General features: G+C 35.6%; 1 protein-coding gene across 4 annotated transcripts in view; it reads right to left on the bottom strand.

The window, feature by feature from the left end:
• Window positions 1–23,706, bottom strand: part of Mdga2 (MAM domain containing glycosylphosphatidylinositol anchor 2) — a 733,616-nt gene that overhangs the window by 54,065 nt on the left and 655,845 nt on the right. For all 4 annotated transcript variants that reach the window (XR_003376942.1, XR_003376941.1, XM_026779216.1 and 1 more), the window contains one exon: window positions 10,256–10,404. Coding sequence is in view for 2 of the 4 variants with exons in the window: in XM_026779216.1 (XP_026635017.1) it covers window positions 10,256–10,404 (149 nt within the window). In the remaining 2 variants the exon portion in view is untranslated. The remainder of the gene's footprint in view (window positions 1–10,255; window positions 10,405–23,706) is intronic.

Here is a 23,706-nt window from a genome sequence, read left to right on the forward strand (position 1 = left end):
ATAAAATACACATGCAATGAGATAGTGACCTTTAATCACTAATTTGCTGTGTTCATGGACATACCAAGAAATTAGAGGTAGGCAGTTTTCTTACCAATTAAATTAGGTTGGTTTTCAAGGTAGTTAGTATACTAAACTGCTGAGTTCTGAAGCAGTGTAGTATATCTAATTCATAGGAAGGGTAAAACATTAACAGCATGCCATAATCCTCCATTAATGTCCTTGATATTAGTGATGGTGAAGGTACTGTTTGCTGCAATGCATGAAGTTCATTAAACACAAGTGTGCTAAAACTAGGAACTGCAGAAGTGATTAGTCTGAAAACAGTTTAAAACTGTTCAAAAAATACAGAATTATACAGAAAACAGAGAAATAACTTTTATATATTTATCAATAAAATAAGCTCCTGCTATCTTGAACTTATTCAATATATCTTTTAACTGTTGTTTAAATACAAATGTAAAGAACCCTCATTTGATCCTTCATACTTTGCTTTTATGTCTTTCTGCCCTCAGGATATGGAGATGTGTGCATGTGTGTGTTTTCAGAATGTTCTTTTGAAAAAATTTTCTCTCAAATAGAATTTCAGAACTCTTCAACATATTTTGATGACATACAGGATTTTTACACTTTGAGGGACAAAGCCTATCTTTCCGTAAGTGGCTTTCTGTATGTGCTAGGAAGGAGTTTTCTAGAGAGGCAGTATTTCTTACTTCAGCACTCTCTCCATGTGAATGCCAGAGTAGTGCCATGGAATGTGTTCATAGACAGCCTACAGCAGCAAATTCTTCTATTTGTCTATTTTCACTGATCCATCTACGACCAGCATATTTTATAGTATCCTCTAATAATGACAATCCACTTCACGTTTTGGTTAACACTATATAACATTTCATGATGGAAAAGAAAATTGAATTTCTCAAGGTTTGCATTAGTTTTCATGACCATAATGTAAAATAATAAGAGAACACACAGACCTAGCTAAATACAGAGATTAATTACTATATCCCTTTTTTGGCTATATAATATAATTTTGAACAAATTCCACTGAAAAAAAGGAGCATGGACTTGTTTTATGTACCAAGAAATACATCCCTATAATTATGGTGTTAGCCTCAGGTAGCATTTCTAGATAAAAAAAATGAAAGTTCTGTGATTTTGATTTTCATTATTCTGATATAACACATCTGAATGAGTACATTAATGAATACATACATTGCCCTTACAGAAATTATCTCAAGAAAAAGTTTGAATTAGGATTAGCTCTCAGACTATCTGTTAATTCCTAAAACATAACTCCATCAATCATTTTGGAAATATCTAATTGATCATATAAATGATACCACAAGCACAATTTCAATTATAATGAGTAAATACATCTATCTGGTAATAAATTAGAAATAATGGATGGGGTGCAGCTCTGTTGTGTAGAACTTGCTAAGCATGCGTGCAACCGAGCATCCCAACTTCAGCTTCACAGAGCAAAGCAAAGAAAAGAATGAAAAAGAATGAAAGCCATAGAATTACCAGACAAATTGAAAATTCATTTACTTCACAAAAAGCTTTTTGACACCATATACTCAATGCTACGGTTGAAATAAATTTTATATACCTGACATCATAAAAGAATGTCTGTTAAAATGAAAGACAAAAATGGTGTCTGAGCTCAGTCTTCTCATAGTAGAATGGCCAATTAACATGTCTCCCAGTGTGGCCCCAACTAGCTGTTTTCCCAATATGCTAGAAGTTGTTAGGACTATAAAAGTCCAACCCAGGTGCAGTAAGTTAGCAGTTAGATAACAAGCCTTAGAGAACATCTGTGGGCATTGCATCTTGAGAGCCACTTCTGCTGAGCAAGCAGTGTTTTAAGGGTATAAACAGGTACAATAAATAAAATACTTGTAGTCAAACTTGTGGTTTGACTTGTTTGTTTGAACTTGTAGTCAAAGAAACAGCTCACATAGTGTGAAAGCCTGAGAACATATGATAGCTCTTAGTCTGAATGTGAAACTTCTTATGGTTTATTTTTTCCTTAAAAGCAATTAAATGGATACCTGCCTTCTATTGAGCTTTGTTCTTCTAGTCCCATGGAACGGGTCATTTCTTAGTCTATTGGACAGTTTCTTTGACATGGATCAAGGTGATGAAATCCATGTGGGTGGTGGTGGCACACACCTTTAATTTCAACACTCAGGAGGCAGAAGCAGGTGGATCTCTGAGTTCAAGGCCAGTCTGGTCTCCAGAGTGAGTTCCAGGACAACCAGGGCTACACAGTGAAACCATGATTCAAAAAACAAAACAAAACATGTAGCACAAATAATAAAAACCCAGAGTCAGATATTGAACTTCAATCTGAAAACCAGAAAAGCAAAGCAATCAAGTCACTAGAGAAGTCTTTCCTCGACCAAGGCAGGGTGACTGCAGACCAAGTACACAAATCAGACAGAGTATTTCTCTTCTCCCATTTTATATTCCCTCTAGTGCTTGGATTAAAGGTGTGAGTCACCACCTCTTGGATTGATTTTATGTAGCCCAGTAAGGTCTCGAATTCATAGTGATCCATCTGACTTTATCTCCAAAGCCCTCACATTAAAGGTATGTGCTACCACTGCCTGACCTCTTGAGGCTTAGCTTTGCCCTTCTGATATTCAAGCAAGCTTTATTTATTAAAAAAAAAATAACTATAAAAAGAAGAAAACAACAAAAAATATTGGAATCTAGACTAACCACATACTACTACTTCAAGTTATAATACATTAGTAGTTTTCAAGCAAATATGTGTCTCAGTTAGTAAAATATTGATCAAATGGATGGTCAGTATAACTCAGATCATTTTAATTAGTTTTGAAACTCCTTATCTGGTGATTTTTCAAACCTGCACATAATCATTTTACTGCTATTCAATGTCTTAATTTTTAAATAAACCACTTGATTTTAGTAATTGATATTTGAAGTTTTATAACTTTTCAAACTTTGAAATTTGGGGATAAAGTACATATTGTGGGTTGACCTCAATGGATAAGTCACTTAGCCCCCAATTGTGTAGACTTGAGTTTGAATCCCTGGTTCCATATGAAGCCAGATGAACACAGATGTAGCACATCTGTAATCAATCTCTGTGCTCCCACTGGTGAGATAGGAGTTGATATTTACAGGAACAAGGCGGGAAGATATGTTGTTCTTTATTGGAGAACAGCATTAACTTCTCTTTTACTGATTGGCTCATGTATTTTTCTTTTTTTTTGCAGAGCTGGGGGGATCATTTTGTGCTTTCCCCCATTTCTCTGTATTTCAGGCTCCCTTTCTCATGTCTATTCGTGATTGTTTCAAGAACAGGTAATAAAAAGTTTGAGTAACTGATGAAGAATAGAAACACTACTGTTTTTTTCAACATATTGCCTCAGAACACAAACAGTATTCAAATCTGACCAAGCTCAGTGTTTATTTACTTATACCTCTGTCTTTAATATCAAAACTCCAATCTAAATCATTATTACTTACTTCAAATATTGGTGGCCTCTGTCTATTGTAAGATAGGACTTAAGATCTGCATAATATATTCTGATAAATCCATAAAATGGTGATTATATTCATGCTTTCAAGAATCTGGTTTATTTGACAAATATCCACAGAATTTCCTGGGTGTGCATTAAGTAACTCACTTGAATTGCTTTGAATTCTCTGTCTTTCTCAATAAAAATCTAGATAAATAGCTCAAGTCAAACATCTTGATGACCCCAGTAGTACTTCAATTGCATCTGCCATTCTCTTTTTATACTTGTTTATTGTCACATACACAAAATTCTTCATTTTAGTTACTGAAGTATGAAAATGTCATTCACTCTGACCAACCAACCACCTGCTTATTTTTTAAATCTTTCTTCTTACTTCTTCAGTAAACATATTAAAGTAGATACTTAGCAATATTTAATTTTAATTATCATATTGAAATACATGTATACATATAATAAATTCAAAACTGTATTTAATAGAACATAATCCAATAATAAATACTCAGCAAACAAGGATTAGCAAAGAATTGATTAATAAAAATCACTTTTAAAATGCTTAGCCTGATGGGAAAAATAGTCACTCAGCCATCATGATATTAACACATAACAGAATAAATTAAAATGTGTAGTAATTTCATCTCAGAATTAACTATAACATTAAATACATGCATACATATGCTACTGTTTTTGATCAGTGATTTTTGTTTTTAAAGAAAAATGTGGCTAAGGGCTTAAACAATGGCCCAGTGCTGAAGAACACATTGCTCATGCAGAGTTCAAATTCCTGTTCCCATGTGGGTGGTTAACAGCTCCTTATCACTCAACCTTAGTGGATCCACTACTGCTGTCTGGCTTCCACAGGCACCTGCGTTTCCATGCACACTCCTATACACAGATAGGCATATGCATGGAATAAAAATAAAAGTCCTTTAAAAACAGAAAAGACAGGAACAAACCTATTGTATTCATAACGGTTCTATCTCAGAAACTGTGTTTTAACCTACAAACATATTGTCCCAAGTGCTCCTAAATCTGTATGTTGTGGCTTGCTTTCTGTGGTGGAGATGAAATGCTGCCGCAAGCAACCCGGGGAAGAAAGCTTTTATTTCATCTCACAGCTTACAATCTATCAAGAACCGAAGTCCAGACAGGAACCTGGAGGCTAGAATTGAAGGAAGCCATGGAGAAATACTGATTGCTGGCTTGCTCCTCCTTCTTGCTCAGTTTGGTTTCTTACACACTCCAGAACTACCTATCCAGGGTTGCACTGCCCAGAGTGCTGAATTCCCCCAACTTCAGTCATCAATCAGGAAAATGCCCTGCGGATCATTTTTTAACCCATTCTGGCCCAGTCATATTTTCTAGGCTGCATCAAAATCGCTACAAAACTAACCAGGACACTGTGTGTGTGTGTGTGTGTGTGTGTATGTATATATATATAATATATAATGAATATATATACATATATATATTCATTATATACATATATATTCATTATAGAACACATTTCAGCGATGCATTAAGGATAATATTTCATTTTTTAACTCCTGGAAAGTACTGTATGATTAGTTTACTATATTTACTGAATAAATGAGCAAATAAATATGAGCATATCTGACAGTGGCCTGCGAAGTCTCCAAAAGGAGAATGGGGCTCTCTAAAAATGATTCCTTCATGACTATGATAAAACCACTAAGCTGAAAAACACCATCTAAAGATCGGTTTTTGGATGGACTGCAAACTGCTCAGATCAATTTTGAGCTGGATAGCTTAGGTGATCTAGTCTAACAGACTACTTTAACTAGGACTTGAGACTAGCCCTGCAACTTCTCATCATGTAGACACTGGACAGTAAATAACACAACTACCTCCCCCAAGCCATGACAATTAACACAGGTTTTTCTTTTCAGGAACCCCTAAAGATACTGTCATCCCCAAACAGCAGGAAGTAGATTTAAGAATATGATACCCAAAAACCCACATTTCCAAGAGGTAGGGTGGATGGTTTTTGGTCCTTCAATGAGTTATGAATATTTATCAATGTTTAGATGGGTTGGTTAAAAGTTGTTATTGATTATGGCCGGGAGGAAAATTGAACAAAGATTAGGTTCAGAGTTTGGAAAGAAATAAGGGAGATATGATAGGAAAAAGGTAGATTAATGCATCTACTTAAAAAAAAAAAACAACTACTTTAAATGTTTTACATTGGATTGAACTTTTGTATATTGTATGCAAATTTTGTATATTGATACAAATTTGAGATTAATTTTGTTAGAACATACTGTACACACATTTCTACTCTTGTTCAAGGTATTATACCTATACAACTCATTTAACGATTTAATGCAAATTTCTAGTCCTTGAAAATTATTATTACCAACTGTTTAGGATATTAAGGATATACAGGTTAGTTTTCAAGGTCAAACAAAGATATATTTTAGATAGGCATTTTATCTTCAGACACTTTAGAGGTATACAGAATATGGCATTTAAGATGTTTTAATAACACAGGTGCTATTTATTTATTATGATGTGACATGTCTGTTTAAAGTAACACCAATCTACTTCAGAGAAGATGATGGGCATCAAAGAAACTCCACATGGAGTTTTCTTTGCGGTAAAAGAAAGCCACTGGGCAAGAAAATGTCCTTGCCTCCAGTGCTGACTGTATGCTGTCCCAATTGGACGAGCAGGACATAAAGGAAAGTGAGCGCCAAACACTTTCAAATCCACTGGACTACAGTTAACAGATAGTTGTGAGCAGCCATGTGGGTTCTGAGAATCGAGCCTGGGTAGGTTGGAAGAGCAGCAAGTGTTCTTAACCACTGAGCCTACTCTCTATCCCAAGATGTATCTTAACATAAATTTTAAAAGGTAAAATTTCTTAGGATACATTTCTAATATGTTTATTTCAAAATTATTCAAGCTACATTTAGTACATTTAGGCATAAAGGTTCACTGATATAAGCATAGAATTTGGGAAGATGAGTTGATAGGAAGGCTTGAAATTGTGAGCTACAGTCTTGGCACTAAGTGAGTTAACTGGAAAAGTCACAAATAGTTACAAACATTCTTCATGAAAGTGGCAATAAAATCAGATTTCATCTGTAAATTTTTAAAAATAATAAGATTTTGTACTAATAAAGTGTCAGTATGCTATTTCCCTTGAACCGGAAAATAAACTTTCATTTCTGAGATAATATGGAAATAAACCTTATTTATAGTAATCACTTTTCTCTGTAATTGAAGAGAAAAGATTTGCGGGCAAGCACTGCACAAATTTCGTTGACTATGAAATGCTTTGTGATATGGTAGAATTCTGCCCATAAGTGGAGCTTCAAGGGCAACGTTGTCGTTGAGAGTGTTCTGCCTCTAGGCTATTCATGAGACTTGGATATAATGAACAAGAAAGTGAGAGAAGAAACATGTATACATATTTTTGAGCTGACAAGCACCACCTGTCTCTTCACACTGCCTGAGATCATAAGAACATGACCCTGTATTGAGACAACATCAAAACAAAACATTGTGTCAATTCTACAGCAAGATGGAAATCCTAGGTAAAATTATCAGCCAAAACAAGTATCATAGTAATCCCACCAGGAATAGAATGTTTATATATAGGCCATGTGTGGTGGCCCACATTTCAAATCTCAGCACTGTGAGGCAGAAGCAGTTGTATCTCTGTTAGTTAAGGTCAGCCTGTCTATCTGAAACTATTGTCAGCTTCAGAACAGTCAGGGCTAAGTAGAGATTCTGATAAAAAAAAAAACTACTTCATTTATAAATATAAAAAAATCTAGTAACAAGTAAGGCCAGAAAAATAATGTTATGATAGGGCAACAGATTCAAAACAGTGCAGGGAACATGATTTGCTGTTTGGACACCACTTGATAGAAATATGATTTGCAGCAGCCACACTGCCTGGTGCATTAGCTGTGCAGACTGAGCTGATCAAGAATGCTTTACCAGGAGTAAAAGTGGATGAGACAAATGTGAGCCTGCAAAATGGATCTCACAGGGGATAATGAGGTTGAAATAAAAATAAGAAAGGCATGATGAGAAAATGTCTGCATAGTAGTTTATTTCAAAAGAAAGGCTGGGAATCACACGGAAGCATGGGGTGTATGGCATGCCTAATAAAATAACAATACAAAAATGTGAGCTCACCAAGGCCAGTTGGCCTGGGTCTGAAAAAGCATGGGATAAAACCAGACTTGCTGAACATAGCGGACAATGAGGACTACTGAGAACTCAAGAACAATGGCAATGGGTTTTTGATCCTACTGCACGTGCTGGCTTTGAGGGGGCCTGGGCGGTTTGGATGCTCAACTCACTAAACCTGGATGGAGGTGGGCGGTCCTTGGACTTCCCACAGGTCAGGGAACCCTGATGGCTCTGTGGGCTGAGGGGGGAGAGGGAATGCTCTAAGATGCTCCAAATAATGCTTTTTATATATGAACCAGGCTATGAATATAGAAAGGGGTCAATGAGATGGTTTAGTGGGTGAAGGTGCTAGCCTCCAATCTGACGACTTAAGTTTGATCTGCAGCAGTCATGCGGCAGAATGAAAGTAGTGACTTCTGCAAACTGTTCTCTGACCTCCTCATACATTATCCTGTATGAGCATTTCTGTGCTTACACGCTAAGTAAATAAATGTAATTGCTTAGAAAGCAGGGCTATAGAAATGGTAACTGTCAGTTGGAGGAAAAAGGTGTTTTGGTCTGAATGTTTCATGTTTATCAGTCTTATTAAGGAAAAGTACACAGCTGGAAGAAGCAGGACATGATTTAGAAACGGACCTTGGAATATCCAAGTAAGTATCCCTGTAATTGTGTTGATAATGAAAGTGACAGGTTCTGAATGGTCTGGGGTCAGGTGATCACTGACCTGTGAGAACCTAGATAAGAATGCTGTGGGGATCAAATACCCCCATGTTTGTATGATTTTCCATCTCAAAGATTAAAAACAATACTGATGAGTCTATGCTGTAAAATATTACTTTAATTGTGTAAAGGTGTGCTACATTTGTTTTATGCTGTATTTGTTTAATGATGTAAGGGTGTGTCTTTAAGTATGTAAAGATGTGTTGTATACTCTTCACCTTTCCTCCCTAAGGCATCTGATTGGTCTAATAAAAAGCTGAGCAGTCAATAGGCAGGCAAAGAGGAATAGGTGGGGCTGGTGGGCAGAGAGAATAAGTAGGAGGATGAATTGAGAATTGAGAGAAAGAGCAAAAAAAGGAAGAGAAAACGAGAAAGAGAGGGAACACGACAGAGGCAAGAAGACAGCCAGCAGCTGCTAGGCATCCAGACACAAGAAACAGTAAAAGTAAAATATACAGAAGAAAGAAAAATAAAAATGCTCTGAGGAAAAATGCAGATAAAGAAAAACAGGTTGATTTTAGTTAAAAGAGCTAGCCAGAAAAGAGCTAAGCTAAGGTGAAATATTCAAATTTAATAATAAGTCTCTGTGTCATGATTTGGGAGTCAGTTGGTGGCCCAATAAAAAAAGTGTGGTATAAGAATATATAATGTATAATGAATCTTACCTTGAACCTTACATTACTAGGTATTGTCTTATCATTGATGTTAAGAAGATAAAATAATAGTTTTATGGTAACAGTTGGACAGGTTTGTAAAATAGGGATTCTGGTTGGTTGAAAGAAATGGCACCCAAAGGGAGTGGCATTACTAGGAGGTGTGGCCTTGTTGGAGGAAGTGTGTCACAATGTGGGTGGGCTCTCTTTTCCTCAAACTTCCCTTAGTGTGGCATCCAGTTGACTTCCTGTTTCTTGAAAGATGCAGTACACTCAGCTCCATGTCTGCCTGCACACTGCCATGCTTTCTGTCACGATGATAATGGACTGAAACTCTTAAACTGTGAGTCACCCCATTTAAATGTTTTATTTGTAAGAGTTGCCATGGTGTCTCTCCAAAGCAACAGAAGAAACCCTAGCAAAAACAGGGGTTAAGTGTTGATCTCCAAGCAAATTTTTGCTTTTATTGTCCTAACTCAGATTTTCATTGTGTGATTTTAGTTAAGGAATTGGGACATGTACTAAAAATCTGTATGTGATTCATGGTTTCATTTCAAAATACTTTGCCACATAGAAATATCCACATAGAAAATATCTCTAACATGAAACAAGTTGGAAAGCTACATATAATTTCAAAATTGTCACTTATATCAACAAGCATTGAGTTTACAGTGTTTGTGTAAAGAATATATAAACCATTTCATACATCTTCAGCTAAATTAGAATAATTTACTTTACTACTCTTCATTTTTCTAAATTATTTATATTCTTCACACATAATAACTTTTTTAAACATTTTGTATATTGTTTGACACTTCAAGTAAAAATATGTAAAAAAATAAAAAAGGCATATAGCCTTTTAGGACAAATAGCAATGCATTCATACTAGCCAATATACACCAGAACATCCTAAATTCCTTTTGTGTTATTGTGTAATATAATTTTTCAAAGACATCTAGTGATAAATTTGTTCATTAGGCTCTTAGGGAATTACTTTAATAGGTTTATGCAATGATAAAAATGCATAGATTAATTTAAAAGATTAGTAATTAATTCTGAGTAGTTTTGTAAAGCAATATTGTGATAAAATAAAATATATTCTGCAATACATTCAAAATATAAATAAAAATTACAGCAACAAAGTCTCAACAAGAAATTACAAGAAAACAAAAACAAAATCAAAACAGATACTAAATCTCTTACCTGCCGAATACCCAACCGGTATGCAACTATTCGATCCACGGCATCAGGATTCATTTGTGTCCACTGCAGACTGTAGGAATATACTCGGTGTCGGTTCTGCCACACAGGGTTGTAGGTGTCATAATAGAACTCTGGGGCATAGGCCTTCCCTAAAACAGAAAGTGACTCAACGTGACTGCGGAGACATCAGACCTTCAACAAACTCACCGCTCTCTTGCTCTTACCACTTTACATTTTACCTGTCATAAGGAACTCTCCTACATGAAAACTCATACTGTTAAAGTAAAATCCATTTCCTGATTGGTTTTGAAAATCGAAACATGAAAGGTTGACTTGAGTAGCAGTATAAGAAAAGGAGAATCCAGGACAAAGCCAAGGTTATAGGCTAAGCAACTCTGAGAATAAAATTTCTCCCAGCTGAAACAGAAAGCTATTGAAAGATTGAATTTTTGGAGAAATGTTCAGGAAGAATAAGTTTTTTTTTTGTTAACAATTTGAGTGATAAATTGGATATTCCAAGTATATAGTAGGATTTAACTAGGCTGGAGTGGGGAGCAGTAAGAATTGGTGTTATGGTCTTGCTAGCTTAAAGCTTACTCAGAAACTAGAGTGCTGAGAATGAGGGCATTACTGGAGATTTCAGACACTGAGAAAAGATGATTAAGTTCTGAGAACTGATACAAGGATAAAAAGAATGAGAAGAGCCATCAAACTTGACAGAGAAAGAAAATTTAAAAGACAAAGTATCATCGAAGATGTGTAGTGGGAGATGCATTATCAATTTCCTTGTGGCGGGGGGTACTGATAAAAAAAAAAACTGTTTTTTTCTTCTTGTGGTCAGTAGGTCTAAAAATTAAGACTTAAAGCTCTGAAATTTGGAAGAATCGATATGGAGTACTTTTATCAAGTTCACTAACTTCCAACAAGTAAGTGAAACTGGAGGCATTAAGTAAAATATGCATTACCGAGAACAACTTTCCCAGGGCTAAAATATGAAAGAAAAGAAGATGTTCTTTAGTTTGCTAATAAAATTAGAGAAGGAGCATTAAATATATGAATTCTGGTAATGTGTTCCAAAGTCTTAGCATCAATAGTGTGTGCAGGTTCTTTTTAATTTTCCTGTGACATCTAGAATTACTTTTTTCATGGCGTTGGCCTTGCCTTTCAATTCATAGACACATTTTGAACATCTGACCCTACAATTCAATGAGAACAAATTTCATTGTTTTAATCTGCTCAATTTATGATGATTACGGTATCAATAAACTGATGCTAGTTTGTGACCAATTAACTAAAAGTGAAAACACTCTATGAATGAACTGAATTTGTAATAATTTTCTTGGAGCACTGTGTCAGAAAATTTTTGAGATGAACTGAATAGCTCGTATGACAGATGAGGGGATGCTGAGCTAAGCAGACATATCGATAGCAGGTGAAAATGATATAGACAAATAATTAACACAGTAATATCTTTCATTCAAAATTAAAAATAGAGTTTGATAATACTTCCCTTTTAATTTATACAGTCTAAGAATTATAGAGGAGACATAAATAGTATTGTAAATAATATTTATTAGTAATAAATTCTGCTATTGTTATAGGTGTTCCATAGTTTTTAAAAACACATGTGAAATATTTTCTCTACTGGTCTATATTTATTCTCTTTCATGTGTAAGAGAAATGCCACGTTGCCATCGCAGGCATGCAGTTCTGAGCTCTGACACAGAAACATGACATCTGCTGGCTGAATGGAGAAAGAATTCCCAACATTTTTTTTTTTTCTATTTGCAGAGCATGTGCTTTCTTCTAGGTCTTGTGAGAAGGCAAAGATTTTCTCTTACTTTTTTTTAATATTCTAGTTTTATTTTTATGCATGCTCCAGTTTGAAATTTTTAGATTAGCTGACCTAGATCTATATCCACTATTTAAATTTGGAAATCATTTTTTTAGAAACACTATGCATGTTAATATATAGATCTTAGGTTTTACAACATTCTTAAAATATACAGGTAGAAATAATTGTAGTACTCAGAGATTTGCACACAATTTATATAACAAAATGAACAGTATATTTGCAAAAAATCCTTTTAAATGATAACAGTTTTTTTTTCAAATACAATTTCAAACATCAAGCTACAAATAAATATACTGAAGTAATTATTTGTATTTAAAGCATTAAAATGCTTTAGGTTATATGAACTGACTTCTAGTGCTAAGTAACATTGCATATGTATACAGAAACAAAGGGGAAAGGAAGTGATAGTGGTTAAGAGTAAATATATGCTCTGTAAAGTCAATATTTCAGGAAAGAAGCTGTAGGAAGATAAACAAATATGTAAATTTACCTTAGCAAAGGAGAGGATTGCAGAATATTTTTGAATAAGTATGAGAGATATCAGATTAATTTAATTTGTTGGGGAATCATTAAATAACTTGTATAGGTCCATTTCGCTTTATATTCCAAAATATTAAAAAGTAAAATTCCCACCAGAATAAACTGTGATGAATTGTTGAGATGACATAGCTAGTTAAAACACTAATGATTTTCACATTTGTGTTCAAGGATGTTGGATTATATTACAGCAAACGTTATTGTGAAAGTATGCTTAAGCTTGCAAACAAACAAATAAAAATTATTCAGAAGTCAAAGAACACAGATTTTTTAAAAAAGACAATGAATAACAATCTGTGACAAGTGAAATGTTAGCTTTTATACTCATTTGAGTTGCATATTTAGGCTAGAAAGATGACACTAGTGTATAAGTGATGTCACCACATGTGAGAAGGTCAACAGAAGCTGGAACCTAGCCATGTTGTGTTCTAAAAGAGATTGCCACTCGCCATTAAGGAGTAAGAATATTGCTATGAATAAAAAAAATATTGTCTGCTACTGATGCTGTATACAGGAAAGCCAAGGTCTTACTGGCTGGGACATATATGCCTATCCTGTTCAAATGACTATGATTTCAAAATCCACCAAAACAAACACACAAACCTGCATCCCAGTATGTGTGGCCAGGAAGGTCAATGAAGAGAGGCTAATATTGCAGCAGCCATTCAATAATAGAAACAGAAAATAAAATGATACAAAAATATATTAAAACTGGTGAATTTGTGTATTAGAGAATGAAAGAGAGGAACTGTTGGCCATCTGTGAAATAATAATTAACATTTCTATTAATGCCAAAGTTATTCTTTATGCTGAGTGAGCAAGAGGAGGATGACATTTCTAAACTGACTAGAGTCTTTTTTGGAGGTCACATGCACTTCTCATCTTCTTTACCAAACTAGACACTTCCAAGGACACCGTATCATCAGTACCCAGTTTGGTACCTGGAACAACACCTATGCTAAAGAGGACATAATAGCCTAGGGCTGAACCATGAAGAACCATGTTTGATAAAATTAGTTGCTGAACATGTACTTTATATTTCAGCTATTCTGAAATTATCCACACAGTTTCCACAGGTTTTGGGGAAAATTTTATTATATGCCTCAATTTTTATTTTCCCGGGTACTCCATTATAACAATTATGTAAATAGGAAATGAGATAATTATTAGAATCAAAGCAAAGAGACCATTTAAAATGCAAACCCAAAATAGTAAATCTAAAATTTCTCAAATGGGTATTGATTAATATAACAAGATGTTATTAAAATTCAAGGCAAACAGCACGTGTCTGATAATACCCTGATTAAGAATAAACTTTAAAGCCGGGCGGTGGTGGCGCAAGCCTTTAATCCCAGCACTCGGGAGGCAGAGGCAGGCGGATCTCTGTGAGTTCGAGGCCAGCCTGGTCTACAACAGCTAGTGCCAGGACAGGAACCAAAAAAGCTATGGAGAAACCCTGTCTCGAAAAATCCAAAAAAAAAAAAAGAAGCAACTTTAAAATAATGGAAGCTGTTAGCCTCTGCCTGTGTTTTTTCAGTAGGGCCTGAGCATTCATAAAATGATTGTGAATCAGAGTCACCATATAATTATATAATGAGGAAAGTAGTGACAGACCCACCAGAGAATGCCAAGAGTATATACAATAAAACACATGCACTGGGTGGAGGTGACGCATGTCTTTAATTCCAGCACTCAGGAGGCAAAGGTAGGCCTTTGTGAGTTTGAGGCCAGTCTGGAGTACAGAGTGAGTTTCAGGACAGTCAGGCTGTTACAAAGATAAACCATGTCTCAGAAAATTAAACAATTAAAAAAAATAAAACAAACAAATAAACAAAAAACTGAACAACAACAAAGAACAAAATAAAACAAAATGCAACTCTTAGTCCTCTACCAAAGAGAAGAAGAAAGAAAAATTACCTGTTGAAGTTAGAATTACATAATCTTCAAGTTAGGTTCCAAATTTGCATTAAGCAAAATAGAGGATCTATCTTAAGCAACAGGAGAATATAGTGAATAGTTATGACATCAAAAAAATCGATCTGGATCACCGTCCAGATGCTTTCTACTCCAGGCTCAATACCTTTGGGTATGGTTGCTCACATTTGATTTTGTTTGCTTACCTGGACATGAGGGATAAAATCTAGACTCTGTCACTATTATCATCAAATATGTCCTAGAATAGGACATATTTATACAGAGAAGGTACACCCCTCCTCCATGTCCTTAATTTATATACAGAAATTAGCAAATAACCTGCAATAATGCTATAGTCACTAATGAAAAAGGCACTCTGCCCTCTGTAAGTAAGAAACACAAATTATTATTGTGTACCTGGGACTTTTTGTACCTGTCATATTGTATCATTTTCTGAAAGCGTTATCAACTCAGGAAGTTTTAATGAGCTAGAGTGACTGACCAAATCTTTCCATGAGAGCTATTCATATACTATTAAACATTTAACTCAGGAATAACAAATATGTAATAAGCAACCAATAAATGCATTCAGACTTCTCCAAAACTATTTCTTAATACTGACTGGTAGCAATATACCTGAAAGCCTTGCATTAATCTGAAGGACTTGGGGTGTGCACATGCACGTGAGGCAACAGATGGATAAACTGGCCTAGACACTCTCAGACTGAGAGAACTGAATGTTCATGGTGTGAGCATTAACTTCTTGGCAAGGGCTGCTGCTGCACCCATGGGCGGTTTTTCCATCCCTGAGGATGAATGCCACAAAGGCCATGCAGGCAGGGAATGAGATGTATGCTCCTAAGAATTACAGAGAAGTCCTGAAGCCATACTGTTTGTCTTCTAGGAACATTTGTTTTCTGCAAAACGTGTAACTTGAATTACTAGAGTCGATTTCACTACAACTCCCAAGAATAATTACAACATCTGTGAACACGATTCCCAGAACAGGATAAAGAAAGGGCTTCAAATTAAGAGTTCTTTTCCCTGTGCTAAGGTGTTCTCTGGTTTGGCTCTGACTTTGAAATGGTTGTTTGGCCAAAGTTAGATCCCAGGGCTTTTAGAAATTGCTGCCTTGATGGCATCTTAAAATTAAGACAAAGCTTATTAGAATAATGTGAGTAGATTTCTCAAACAAGAAATCTCCCCTTGGGTAACATGAGATCGTAAGACTTTGATTATAGCCTGTTTTGAAATCAAAAATTGAATTTATAAAAGAAAAAAGTATTATTAATTTCTTCAACTTACATTTCTACCCAACATGCACACGTGAGTACACACACACTGGCATACAGACACACATGTATGAACACATGTACACGCAACACACATGCACACGTGAGTACACACACACTGGCAGACAGACACACATATATGAACACATGTACACACTACACACATGCACAAAAGTGCACACAATCTCTTCAGCGGAAAAAGAACACACATGTTCTGAACTATGACACAAGACTTCTCTCTCTGACTGCTTTATGTCCAATTTCTCGCATGCCTTGGAAACACGGTCTACAGTGTTTTCATCCATTAAATATCCGTTAGGATGATGGACAGGTGCCAGCTGATTAAGCAGATGATTGGAGGTTTAGAAGGCAGCTGTGAGTTCACTGATCTAAAATGTCCTTTGATTCTTTCAATTATTGGTTTTATTCCCACTCTATATCTATATCTGCTGGTTGGCTTTTGTCAAATTGACACAAAGAAGGACGGTCTGGAAAGCAGGAATATCAATTGAGGAATTGCATCCATCAGACTGGTGTATAAGCATGTTTCTGGGGCATTTTCTTAATCAATGAGTGACGTGACAAGGCCCAGTCCATTCTGGACAGTGCCACTCCTGGGCAGGTGGACCTCAGTTATATAGGAGAGTAAGCTTAGCAGGCAGTGGAAGCAAGCCAGTAAATACCGTTCCTCCAAGGCTCTGCTTCAGTTCCTGCCTTGGGTCCCTACTCTGACATCCTCGGTCATAGGCTATAACCTGAGATTCTAAGATGAAATAAACTGTTTCCTCTCAATGTTGCTTTCTTGGCATGGTGTTTATCATAGCAATTGAAAGTGAATATAGACACCGTGTGACAATCATTCTAGGTATATTCGTTATCTCCAAAACGAACAACTCGAATTCATAGAGTCAATTTCACTACAACTCTGAAGAATTACTACATCTGTGAATATGATTTTCAGAACAGGATAAAGAAAGAACTTCAAATTAATACGCTTTATTTCACCTTAAAAGTCCCAGGTTATACCAGGTTATAGCACATCACTGAGGGAAGTGAGTGTAGGAACACAAGGCAGGACCTGTACACATGATTAATATAGAAATTTATGAAGCACTGCCTATGCTCAAGCCAATTTAGTTGGTGAATATCATCCTTGTACTTGGTAGTGTTTTATTGAGGTACTTAATGCTAAAGTGGTCCTTAAGAAAAAAGAAAGGGCATCTCTCTCTCTCTCTCTCTCATACTCACACACACATACACACACACTGTGCATTTTAAAAGTTAATGCTGTTTTCTTCTTTGACACTAATGAATATATGTTCTTTTCTCATGGGAAACTGAGATTTCAGATGAGATTTATCTCATGCATTGTATCTCATGCAGACTCCAAAATAGAAAAGGAAGCTGTGAGAAAAAGCTTAGAATCCCTGACCCTTGTTAGTTTTGCTGATACCTGTTTGCCCTTTATCTGAACAGCAATGACATTGTCCACCTAGAAAACGGTGAGCACAGACAATCTGATCCATATCTTTCTCATTTAAATTTTATATGTCTTTTGATACTGATTTATTAGGTCATTCTGTCTTTTGAAACGAGGCACATAACTAAGAAAAAATTAATAGCAGTTATCTTGAGGAAGGAAAATACCACAAAGTATGACCCACTTAAAGTACCTAAAAAGAAGTAGTTTGATACAGGTTCAGAGGGAAAATGGATGCAGCGTATTAGACAAATTATTTTTGCATCATTTGTAAGCAAAATATAGATTTCAAATTTATATAGATTATTATTGTAGATATTGTGAAGCATTTTCCATGTTCAAGGCAATTAAGTGGGCGAATAGCATATTATCCGTGTACTCAGTTGTGTTCCACTGAGCTGTAACCCACCTCGTTACTACAGTGTTGGGGATTGAATTCAAGACCTCGTGGAAGCCACCCTCTCTCTTTGCCATAGAGTTATAGCCTTAATCTCCCGTTTGCAGACATTTTAAGTGCAAATTTTCATGAGTTTGGAAAAAATATGTATTATTTCATAATTTGTACTCCAAGACATAGACCCTGCACTTTTGAAATCACTTTTAAGAATCCGAGTCTTAGAGAAACAAGAATTATTTTCTTCTGTTTTTAAAGATTAGTGTTATCTGTTAAAATATTCATTTACTTATGAGTATAACTTTTTTCAATAACCATACTGCTGTGAACACCATTAATACTGTTGTAGGTCTCACTAGCTCTTTGAGTCTCTCTAAGTAAATTGCATGTATCAAAAGTTGTTTTCTTCCACCTGGCAATAGAGATTTGTTTTCTCAAAATTTGATGCTATTGCATACAGGTAACACTGCCCAGACATTGAGCAGACATACACTTTCACTAGTGCTCTATACTCAACTAGGGTAATTGCTAAGTCAATTGATAAGGGCCCATGATGTTTTGTATTTCTTAAACTCATTTTACATTATCGCCAGAAGTATGTGATAGAATTAGTTATTTGAATTGTTCAACATTTGATATTTCCAGCCAGTTAAACTTTAGTAAATATAATTGATGTTGCTTGTAGTATGACTTCAATGTGGTATAAATTTTTTCTATGATACACAATAATAGTGATGATTTTTTATATAGATATTGACCAATTATATACTAGTCTGTGAAATGTCTACTCAAGGTTTTAGTCAGTTTGAAGTTTTATATTTTCTTATTGAGTTATAAGGATTCTTTATATACTTGGGATATTAGGTTCTTTGTTTCTTGATTTTTCATTTCTTAGTATTTTTGACCAACAGAAGCCTGCATTTTTATTAAAGTCTAATTTTTTAATAACTGATTTTTTGTTTTGGTTTTGAAAAGTCTTTATATTTGCAAATTTATTTTGATTTCCTCTTACAGAACATTGCAATTTTTACTCATAATTAGATCTGTAGTCAGTTTTATTCTTGCATGTAATGTGAGTTATTGTTTTAGGATTTTTAATATAGATATCCAGTTGTTCCAGTACAATATATCTAAAGGAATAGCTCTGTGTGTGTGTGCGTGCGTGCGTGTGAGTGTGTGTATGTGCCACAGGTGAATGTAAGGATAGTCTTCTCCTTTGTTTCCCAACTTACTTTTTGAGGTAAGTCTCTCCTTGAACCTGCAATTCATTGTTTGGACTGGACTGGGTGGCCAGTGAGCTCCTAGGAGTCCTGTGGTTACAGATCCCTACCATCACACTGTCATTTATAAGTGGATTTGGGGGATCAAAATTAGGTCCTAATACTTACTCCTCAAGCATTTACATACTAAACTACCTCTGCTGCCTCCAAGGAAACTATTGCTCTCCAGTAGATTGTGCTGGTGTTTTTAACTTGTCAACTAATGTAGGGATGTAACCCTAAAAGTCTATTTCTGCACTCTGCATTCTATCTCAATGATGCATTTATTTATCATTATTCAGAACTGCTCTACTTTGATTAAATTGACTTTACAGAAGGCATTCAAGTGAGATAGTATAACTTTGTTTAACTTTCCCTTCATATATCCAAATATAATATAAAGTCCAGAATAAATGTTTGATTTCCTACTAAACAAAACAAAGAAAGTTTTATTAGGATTGCTTTGAACCATAGAGAAGTTTGGAAAACATCTACATCAAAGTAATATCTATTCTTTCCATCCATGAATGTGAACAAAGAATAATGTGGAATATTTTTATTTAACTTCTTTTTTAAAAAATATTTTGGAATTCTCATTTTGTGTTACATACTTTTTATTGAATTCATTTCCATCTGGACTCATTAGAAGTAGATTTTTTACACTGAAAATTCAAAATAGTCATTACACCCATACCTGTGTATTCATAGGTTGAATATGTAGACTTAAGTAGCCATGGCCTAAACATATATAAGAAAAATTGTGTTTGTACTGAACATGTATAGACTTCTTTTTTGGTTACTACTTTTTAAAGAATACTGCTAGCAGCTATTACATATCATATACATTGTACTAGACATTGCACTAGGTATTGTAAGTAACTAGTTATTGAAGTGTACAATTGGACATCTAGAGATTTTATGCAAATATTGTCATTCAGAATGAAGAATTTGAGTATTCACAGACTTTGGTATCTGTGGGGCCATGGAAATCAATCCCCTATAAATGATAAGGGATACCCTGCACAGAAATAATCACTGATTTCATACAATCTTATATTATGCCATTCTTAAACTATGTGATTAATTTAAATTGATTTTACTACATATTACATAGGTTTTCTATAAAGACATGACAAGGAAAAATGTAGTTCTACTTTTTTCTCTCCAAGTCATATACTTTTCTGATTCTTAAGTTCCAAGGACCTCCAGCATAGCATTGGTATGTAGAATGACTAATTTTTTATTCCTTCCAATCTTAGAAGTAGTTTAATTAACACATCATCCACTTCATTGAGCATCCCATGTAGATGTTACAGTGCTCTATAAATATGAGCCAGTTGAATATGCTTAATGGAGTAGTTCATATTTCTAAAACAATTGACAACTTTATGTCTACATGTTATACCAACTTTTGATATATGAATATTAAAATAGTGAACTATAATTATATAGTAGTCTATCTAAGTACAGTTTTTAGTTTTTGAATTTTGGGTTCTATTGTTATGTGTACATTTATGTAGAATCCTTTTCAAATTATTAAATGAGACTTAACTGTTCTTATTCACTACCTTAAAATTACTTTAAAAATAATTATACAGACATGTCAGCTCTCTCAAGTTTCCTCATTTTTCCCATTATATATCCCTCATACTTAGCCTATATCTTTGCTTTTAAGGTATGACTCTGGGATATCACAGTATATGCATTGTAATTCATTTTTTTCAAAGAACTCATTCTACTAGCTTTTGACAGTTAACTGGAATGCTAATTTCACTCACACTTAATGAAATTATTAAAATACTTGAATTTGTTTGTCATCTTGTTCCTTCAAAGTTCTTTTCATCTTTTGTCCTACTCCTGAACAATTTTGGTTATTTTTGTTCTTTTTTATTTTTTAATTTATTTATTTAAGATTTCTGTCTCTTCCCTGCCACCGCTTCCCATTTCCCTTCCCCTCCCCCAATCAAGTTCCCCTCCCCTGTCAGCCCAAAGAGCAATCAGGGTTCCCTGCCCTGTGGGAAGTCCAAGGACCACCCACCTCCATCCAGGTCTAGTAAGGTGAGCATCCAAACTGCCTAGGCTCCCACAGAGCCAGTACGTGCAGTAGGATCAAAAACCCATTGCCATTGTTCTTGAGTTCTCAGTAGTCCTCATTGTCCGCTATGTTCAGCGAGTCCGGTTTTATCCCAGGCTTTTTCAGATCCAGGCCAGCTGGCCTTGGCGAGTTCCCAATAGAACATCCCCATTGTCTCCGAGTGTGGGTGCACCCCTTGCGGTCCTGAGTTCCTTGCTCGCGCTCTCTCTCCTTCTGCTCCTGATTTGGACCTTGAGATTTCTGTCCGGTGCTCCAATGTGGGTCTCTGTCTCTGTCTCCTTTCATCGCCTGATGAAAGTTAATATTCAGGAGGATGCCTATGTGTTTTTCTTTGGGTTCTCCTTATTTATCTTCTCTAGGATCACTAATTATAGGCTCAATGTCCTTTGTTTATAGCCTTTGCTGGAGAGGTTGTGGAGAAAGGGGTACACTCATCCATTGCTGGAGGGAATGCAAACTTGTGCAACCACTTTGGAAAGCAGTGTGGCGGTGTCTCAGGAAATTCGGGATCAACCTACCCCTGGACCCAGCAATACCATTCTTGGGAATATGCCCAAAAGAGGCCTTATCATACAACAAAAGTATATGCTCTACTATGTTCATAGCAGCATTGTTTGTAATAGCCAGAACCTAGAAACAACCTAGATGCCCTTCAATGGAAGAATGGATGAAGAAAGTATGGAATATATACATATTAGAGTACTACTCAGCAGTAAAAAACAAGGACTTCTTGAATTTTGCATGCAAATGAATGGAAATAGAAAACACTATCCTGAGTGAGGTAAGCCAGACCCAAAAAGAGGAACATGGGATGTACTCACTCATATTTGGTTTCTAGTCCTGAACAATTTTGAATAAACCCAAATATATTTGATCTTTTTTATATACTATTTATAAACTTCCTAGGAATCCTTTTATGGCTTAAATTATGCTGTTTTAATCTGTCAGTTCTTGTTATAATTCATATTATAACACTCAGCTAAGGTCTATATTAATTCCACTTCCCAAATATTGTCATATTTTAGTGTTAGCATTGCTCTAAATATGGACTCACAATTACTTATTATAACTCACTGTTGAGTCAGGGATTTACTTGTTTTAGACTGGAAAGGAAATGGGCCATGCTGAAAACTACAAGCTTCCCACAACGCTATGGGGGAAAAGGATAGGAAGGTAAAAATGGAGTGTAACAGTTAAAACAGCAAAGCCAGCCACACTAATGATAAAAGACAAAGATGCTTAGAACTGATTATGAGATTGAAGATTCATGCTGGTAAGAGAAAAGCAGGCTGTAAGAAGCAAGGTAGGCATGATGGGTAGCTGTAGTGAGACATTTCCCCTTTTGGAAATGCATTGTAGGTACTATTGCTTTTTACATATTTATGATTTTAATACATAGCTTCTAATGCAACTAATTGCAATATACTAAATTGTAAGTAAGTATGGCCTTTGATAAGTCTGTCTCTACCCCCAAAATACCTGTCTCTGCCCCAAACTATCTATCTCTTTTTTCATTAACTATATTTATTAAATGAGGATATAGGCATTCTTAGAAGCTTCAGTATCTTTTTATATTCTTTATTGCTGCAATGATGTATAAATTAAGTAAAAGGTTGGGCGATGTGGGATTCCCTTCTGTATGCTGTGAATACCATTGGTTAATAAAGAAACTGGATTGGCCTGATAGGATAGAACAGAACTATATGGGGAAAATTATACTAAATGCTGGGAGAAAGAAGGTGGAGTTGAGGAGAAGCCATGTAGCCCCACTGGAGAAAGACGCTGGAACTTTGCCCAGTAAGCCACAGCCTTGCGGTGATACACAGATTATTAGAAATGGGTTAAATTAAGATATGAGTTAGCCAGAAATGCTTAAGTAATTGGCCAAACAGAATTATTTTTTTGAAGGGTGTGGGGAGGGTCTGTGGAGGGAGAGGGAGGGGACTGGGAGCAGGGGAGGGAGTGAAAATTTGGATTGATATTTTTTAAGTAATAAAAAAGGAAAAAAATAAAAATAAAAATTCAAACTACCTATCTCTGTCCTAAACTACCTTCTACAAAGAGATGACCAGGAACACTGCAGCTTCCTCCTGGGAGCTGTGAGAGCAAAGAGAACTTAATTTAAATTTAATTCTCAGTGTTTAGGACACCAAGTAGTATCCGATGGCAGGCTCATAGTCCAGGTCAAGATTAATAAAGCCACAGTCAGAGATTAGCAAAGCACTGCTTCAAACGTCCCTGACTTTGTTACCCTAATGACATGATCAGGAAAGCCTGCACAAACCTGGGGTCCTCTAATTTGTCAAACATTTATTCTCTCCTTACTAAATCTTTATATCTTGAGAGTTTTCCTCAGCTTAAATTTTTACTGCTCTGCAAAATTCTTGATAAGGTGTGCCCTCTCCTCACTCACTCCATCAGCATTCACTGGTGTAAGCAGTGACCTCGAAGCCACTCTTCCCAGTGGACTTTTGGTGATTCTGGGTATTCAGCAACTATGAATCCTGTGCCCTCCCACCCCTAATTACCTCCTAAGAGCCCCAAACTCCCATAGTGCTGGAGCTTTAACATATAAATTTTAGAGATGAAACAAGACAGTCCACGGTAGAGGGTCTGAAGTTCATG

This window comes from Microtus ochrogaster, chromosome 1 (genome assembly GCF_000317375.1).
Source record: "Microtus ochrogaster isolate Prairie Vole_2 chromosome 1, MicOch1.0, whole genome shotgun sequence".
Taxonomy (NCBI): Eukaryota; Metazoa; Chordata; class Mammalia; order Rodentia; family Cricetidae; genus Microtus; species Microtus ochrogaster.